The sequence below is a fragment of the Opisthorchis viverrini genome (assembly GCF_000715545.1).
Source record: "Opisthorchis viverrini unplaced genomic scaffold opera_v5_387, whole genome shotgun sequence".
Classification (NCBI taxonomy): Eukaryota; Metazoa; Platyhelminthes; class Trematoda; order Opisthorchiida; family Opisthorchiidae; genus Opisthorchis; species Opisthorchis viverrini.
This window is the reverse complement of record NW_008752044.1, coordinates 110,814-118,076: the sequence shown is the minus strand read 5'-3', so window position 1 is coordinate 118,076 and position 7,263 is coordinate 110,814. Positions and strand designations below refer to the sequence as shown.

The window sequence follows — 7,263 nt, the reverse complement described above, 5'->3', positions numbered from 1 at the left end:
GGACATCATAAACGAGAGATTCAATTGAATCTCCCGTGAAAACCCAAATGATTTGCAAATGAGTGTATTTCTCGAGGGCTAGTCTCTGTTCTATGTCTAGGTAAATAATACTTACGGAGAGCTCAGAACCGTGTTCCCTGCGAATCACGAGTTGTCATGCGATCCCTCTCTCAGAAGTCCACCCGGGGCGCGGTCCAAACCCCCCTTTCTGTGGTGTGATGCCTTGGGTGCAATACTGTACGCAATAATGCTGAACAAGTTACTGTAAGCTTCTTGTTCTTCCTATCACCACAATTCAGTCGAACTGGTGAACGCGAGACGACTTCAGAGAAATTATTAACCACCATAAATTCACTGCTGAGCTCCAAAAAATTTGGAATCAAACGAATATTTATTCGTCGTGTCAGTGAGTTTAGAAAGCTGCTAGAGGGATTAATAGAAATGTTCACATCGAATTCAGGCTCATGCTTGGGGTAGAAAAACGAGTAAAAGACGATTGTTCATTTATGACACCCCACTTGACAGCCCACTGACAGTGCTAGATTATGCACCACAGTGCTGGATTTATGCACGAATTTACCAGCTCACGCGTGCAATGCGCAGCTACCTACCCCTCCCCCCAAATCATTGGGGAACGAAACTGCGGCAGATACAACAATTGTACGACAAGTACGCGGTTATTACGGCTGACAATGATGGTGATGATTTATTGGTTTTAAGTGGTTTAATGATGCTGGTAAAAGCATGAAAAGAGGAACAATCTAACGTCGAGGAAAAAAAAACTGTGCAGTTAAGTTCCACGAAACAGTAGGCCGTTACTTAGGTACATTGTTTGATGAATAGGTGAACCTTATCATGTGTTTTGACCGATAACTTATTCTTGTGTACATTGTTTCATTGATCTCGTGCAGTCGCCATGATTTCATCCGCATCAGTTATTTGAATTAAGATAGCAAACGACCAGTTTTCAACACGAGTGACGCTTTACCTAACGTAATAGGTGCGTAGTATACTATAGTTTGACGTTTCCCAGTGTTCCAGTGGACACTATCACCCAGGTGAATTTCGAAAAGACTCTTAGAAGGTCGATGACTCTCTGTTAAAGATCACCTATGTAGTAATAGAAAAGCTGAGACCGATGAATTTTGTACTTTATGAAACATAAGATGAAACTTAGTTCGTAACGCTTTGATGTTACCAAATAAACCAAACTAACCCAATCTAACCTAATGTCAAATGGCTAAACGGGCTCTTCAAACCGGATCGCGGATACACTTTGCTTGAATGAACTATACAAAGGTGGAACCCACATAACGTTCCCCTTGGCAAACATACATTACAGAGGCAGAAAACTATCGGTTAGCGAACAACTATTATAAACATGCCAATTGTGGCAATCACTTACACATAAACGACTCGGTATCGCCTGGAAACAAATATTGCACTGGTTGAATACGGGATAGAAATTGCACAAGCGATTGCTGAACTTTGCGGCGCTGCTCAGCAACACGCCGCCGGAGGGATATGGGGTCACTGGTCACCGGCGGTCGTTTAACCTTGGTATGCAAAAATGTGTGAGGCTCGGGTAGTCCAGGAAGATGCAAGTGGGCAGGAGCTGGAGGAGGCAAACTTTGTTCCGGGACAGCACAAGTAGTATTGTGTTGAACATTCCCACTGCCCATCCCGCGGCCGGATGGTGGCCAATCAGAGCGAAGTGACAAAGGTCTAGGAATGATGGTGGCTCCGCTAGGGCCGATGATTGCCGAGCATGCAACACCACGGCCATTGGAACTCCCGATGGCGATAGCTAAGGTGATATAGAAAGAAGACGGAATGATGTTGAAAATTATAAAAAGTCACAGTGGAGCGATAAGTACCTAGACAAACTTGTTCTTGAGTGGTCTCATGAGTGTATTTTTTATATTCCCATTCGCATTGAGGACCAGTGGAGAAACTCGACACATTATCTCCTATCTGGTGTCATATATCTGACCTCAACTGGGTTGTATCAAAATGGGCTTCAGCAAGCACAGGATAACTGTGTCAACTTCCTTCGTCACGACAAAGTAGGTTGGACGTTTTTCAAGTAAATCTTGTTTATCTAAACTTGAGCGCACAGTAAACTAGGATGAACGGTTGCGACTGAGTACAAAATCTCCTGGACCGCATGCGAAATAGAACTAGAACTCGTCAACGTAGCTGAAGGTGGACTGGCGACTAGCATCAAAGAGAACAGACGAATAGCAATGAGACTCAAGTATTTTGGAAAATCGAAATCGGACGGACGGAAACATGCAGTACGTTCTGCTTCTTGGAATGTGTCATGTAGTGGTTATGAAATGATTCCTTTCGACTTCAGTCAAAGTACTTACTTTACGCTTGCAAGTTGTAGTGTGGCAATCGCTCTCCAATTGTGTTTGTCTGGACCATCAATGAATTATGACATGCATTATTACTTTTTGTACGAGTAGTGACCAGTCTATCATCGTCGCCCGCGGTGTAGCTAAAATTAGTTCTGATTAGCTTTTCGGTATACCAATTTCACAACGGCACAGTACCTAAATCAGACACCCAACTGTGACAAATACACTCACTTGCGTATTAATCCGGCCTTGACGGGAGGCTCACATGGAGCCCAGGTAAATCTCTCGATTATGATGTTTTCAAGCAACTGAATAAGCTGCACCAGGCCGCCTCATTATGAATTCAACGATTCAACCGTGAATTCAAGATTAAAGTTTCCGGAGATGAGAGCGAAAGGTGCCGGATCAGCAAGTGGCTGAACTATTAGTCCGGTAACGTGGGAGAATAAAGTGCGTCAATCAAGTTCTTTAAATTGGTCCACAAATCGTCAGAAGTGATTTTCTACCACCGACCTAGAAAGAGGGATAATCGCTCTTCCATTAACTGTCTGTATACATGGCCTTCAAGTTCGAAGTGATGGGAACAAAATCGGAAACGTCAAGTACGATAGGGATAAATAGCCTGCTGGATTGTGAAGAGGAATGACTGTAAGAGCTTCGACGTCGACGGACTACAACTTTACATATACACTATGAAACACTTGTGTCAACTAGGACGAGTCTTTGACAGTGGCAAACAACTATCTATGAAGAGGGAAAAATCGAGCACCCATCTGGATAGTTTGTGGTGCGCTGAAGCGGACATAGCTAAAACGAATCGTCGTGCGACACCCGCAAGCTGTCTGCCGGCTGACCTACAGACATGAATTTCATGGGAAGTACAACTCACGCTCTTTGAAGCCTCTGTATTGTCGACGTCGAGGAAGCTCCTCAAGACCCTTCAGATCAAAACCAGAATCAATCAGAGCCAAAATCACATCACTGAGGAGAATCGTCGTGCGTCCAGTACTCTCCGCATGGCTCAACGCAGATGCACCAACGTCTTCAACAACTAGAGTAACAAATCAGAAGAGGGAAATTAGACAAATTGCGGGATATTCGGGTATAAAGGCGTGATTATTGCTGCACACTGTATTAAAAGCTACCAAACACGATCGGCACCAACAAGGACATCAATGATAGATTCGATACATTTAAAACAAACATAATAGCTAGCCATATCTGACTAAAAACACGACAACATAAAAGAGTTGGAGAGACACAAAGACAGTCTGATGACGACCATAAGCTTCCATTACTGACATTTAGAGGAAAATTTGGAAACACGGACCATGAGTTTCACAGCCAGAAACGTTGTAGTCATCATCGTCCATATAAAGGCATCTTCGAAAACGCAGAAAGTGATTTTCTTTCGTGCACATAAGAAATAAGCACTCATTTCACTCCATTTTGTAAAATCTACATCTGATGATTCAGTTACTTGTTTTACCACCATTAAATAAGTAGACTGTCGGTTCGACGCATTCATCCCTCCTACAGACATGAGAGAACGTAACTCTCCACCCCAAAGATGCTGTTCAACCACGTCATACCGCCCGGAAGGTGTACTTTATCTGTCTTTATTGCTAAGCGAAACAGTCGTGACAGATCTTGATAAAACCCGCACTTCTGTCTGTCGAGGCATGTGCTGACACGATATATAAACACCGTTTACAGAATCGATTCGCGTTGACTTTAATTGGGCCAGAAAACCGAACAACACAAAGATGACTGTTTACGGAGACCCCGTCTAGTAAGGCATTTCAGCCTTGCGGCATCTTCCACACCGTAGATACGAGCTATTGTGACAGGATCACTGGAATATTGGGACGTGGAACGTCTGAGCTTGTCCCAAGTAAATTGAGATGCACACCCAAGGTGAGGTCTTGCATGCGTGCTTCGGAGGCACAACAAACATCGACAGAGGGAGAAAGCAAGGTTTCAAGAGATGCTTCTCACCCAATTCAACATAGACTATGGTTGCAAGGTGGATCAGATCCAGTCAATAAGTGATTATTATGGTTTATTTTCCCGGGCAAATTTTGAATACAATCGGCAGACGATTTGGTCACACTGCGTCGTTCAATGCGTGGGGAGAGGGTGTGGGGATGATCGGTGAAGGAAGAGCTGCAAAGCCATTTGCCGAAGCCTTCGCTCAAAACTCTGACCGACAAAGCAATGGGAGGATATCGAGTTTTCTTCAGAGACTCTGCTCCTAGCCTCTGACTCAAGTATGAACCGCGAAGCAACACTTGGGGTTTCCTTGGTGGACCCGTCCCGGAGCTAATGGCTCAATAGCGTGACCTACTTGACTGCAGAGGCCGGCCTGGCCCGGGGAAGCAGGGACTAAAACATTACTGTCTCACTGCTAGTACAGCTGTACAGCAGGTACTTGTGAGTAGCACCAGACACTGGTTTTAAAAAGTATTTCAACCGTACTTAATGATGCGTCGGTGGACACGGTCAACTGTTGGGCAACCGGAGTATGCAGCTTCTGGGGCCGACTTTTTCTAACCCGTCCTTCCTCGGGGGAAGGCAGCATCGCTGCTCCCATAAATATGAAGATGCTGGTCACCTGAAGAGCTTCACTGCCTACATACTCCTATCACAGATGTCAGTACAACTGTATCTCCAAGTCGGTCATGCAGCTGTAACAACTTTCCGGCGCCATGCTACCCGGAGGAAACATGTGGGCTAGGATACTGCCAGGCTGCCAAACCCTATACAGTAAAATTCAAGGTGCAGAGGTCGGGTTCGAACCACGGACCCTACGATCAGTAAATTTGCGCTTTAACTACTGAGCCATATCGCCCTGGTAAGGTTCAACCTGGGGGAACTGAGTTCCAATCAGAATCATTGCAACACCACCACGACAAAATGACGGAATGAATTGACTGCCATGGTATCGTGAGCCGAAAGGATTTTTTTCCAGACTACTCATATAAACTATTAGGTTACACTCAACACAACTTGGCTGAAACAATTCCGCTGTACATGCACCAGAACAGAACGGCTTGTGGTGCAGCTTATCCAGACGCTACCACGTTGGGAAACAGTAGTTTATAAGACGCAAAAAATGTGACTCACTCCCAACGTAATTGATGAAGAGAACGAGCGTATCCTCACAAAAAAAAACGGGTGGGGGCAGGATGATGAACATAAAGGCGGAGGCAAAGCACCGATGTTGCTATTGATGATGGGCTTTAATAATCTTCCGGGCCTAGCTGCCAAGCCACCTCAAGGAAGCACGGTGACTGAGACACTGTCGAACGGCCCAAGCCTAGACAGAAGCAGTCAAGATGGTGAAGTTAGGTCCGAACTGCGGACCTTCCGATCAGTAAATTTGCACCTCAACTACCCAGCTATCTCGAGCGCTCAAGTAAATTATATCCATTGTGACGAGTGAAGAAATCGGAACGATAAGATGTTGGCATCGATTATTGAGCAAGGAAATTTAGGAACACAAGAATTCACAACTAGGTAGCGACAGTTTAATTCAAAACCAGAGGCCAATACCGTTCATCCACGGTATACGTGCGCAAGATATCTCGTAAAAGCGTAAGGTGATTATCAACTTACATGAGAGGAAAATGTTTGACAAAATACGCAGAGCAGCATATTCGATGGCCGCAAACCCATTGGATAGTGCTAGATATCCAATGGCACCTTCGATAACATCTAGTACGCCTTGTGGACACTCCCCTCCCGTCAACAACCGGTTGGTCATTTGTTGTATTGAAACCGCAGCCAATAAGAAAGGCCACTAAGACAAGGTATGGGCTACAGGGTGGTGAAAACCGACCCTGTCATTTCAGCTTTAAAAAACAAAACAGGTAGAAACATGTTTCCGGCGAGAATTTAAAGAAAAAGTATGGGGCAAAAGGGGGGAAAAACCCGACCCTGTCATTCCAGCTGAAATTTAAAAAACAGGTAGAAACATGTTTCCGGCGAGAATTTATGAGTGGTCGTTCAACAACTGAAAACGGTGTACAGCTCAAGGAAGCCACATACGGCAGTTGGTATAATGCGGTTGACTGTGGTTTCACAATCCACCACAAAAAGCTCTTTGGAATGTTATGACTGCATGTGCACAAATTACTCGGGGCCATAAAATATTGCAATACAGCAAGTACAGTGCTGCCAATATCACTATCTCTGTACAATTTTGCCAAGAGGTCCCGAGATACTCTGTTAGTGCGGGCGTTGAGCCGGCCCAAAGTTACAGAGTTCCAGACTTGGAGTGTGTTCTATTTCCCGGGATCCTTCAGGTGATATAATGTTCTTGTAAGGTTGACAACTGCGTCCATCACTTTTGGGTGTCCCACCCTCAAAGAGCAAATTAGGATTAATTGACTGATAGGACCCGGTCCCACCAGTAAACTGCGATGACAAGACAGTAAAATGGCCTTTCATCCAGCTACAAACTATGTTCTGAGGCACAGGGATTGCAACTGCTATGAACAAAGGAACAAGGAAATCAGGGTGTCATGACTATATAACCCATACATTTGCATAGCCCATTAACTCGTGATTCTCACTCTATTTTCAGCTCATGTACTACAGTTATTAGACGATTAAAGCGTACATTACGTCTTCCTATTCTGTCTCCTTTCTAATCCCGTCCTGGAACTACTCGACTCGCAACAATTTAATCGTCTAATAAAAACGAAATGGATCATATTCTCCGACCTACGGTTTTTGATGCCGATCCTCACTCATCAGATGGCATGAAACGATGGACTCATTGGTTCCGTACTTTCAAAGCTTACATTAACTCAGTCAAACCCGAAGGTCTAAATAAATTGGAAACTCTCATTCGTCACATCGACCATACAGTGTATGACTTCATCGCAGAATGCAG

General features: G+C 44.5%; 1 protein-coding gene across 1 annotated transcript in view; it reads right to left on the bottom strand.

Annotated features, from left to right (window-relative positions):
- The window catches only part of T265_10596 (hypothetical protein), a gene marked incomplete at both ends in the record, with an annotated part of 15,472 nt that overhangs the window by 4,073 nt on the left and 4,136 nt on the right, over positions 1-7,263 (bottom strand). The window contains 3 exons of the mRNA XM_009177015.1: positions 1,406-1,807; positions 3,253-3,414; positions 5,982-6,165. Of these exons, the coding sequence (XP_009175279.1) occupies positions 1,406-1,807; positions 3,253-3,414; positions 5,982-6,165 (748 nt within the window). The remainder of the gene's footprint in view (positions 1-1,405; positions 1,808-3,252; positions 3,415-5,981; positions 6,166-7,263) is intronic.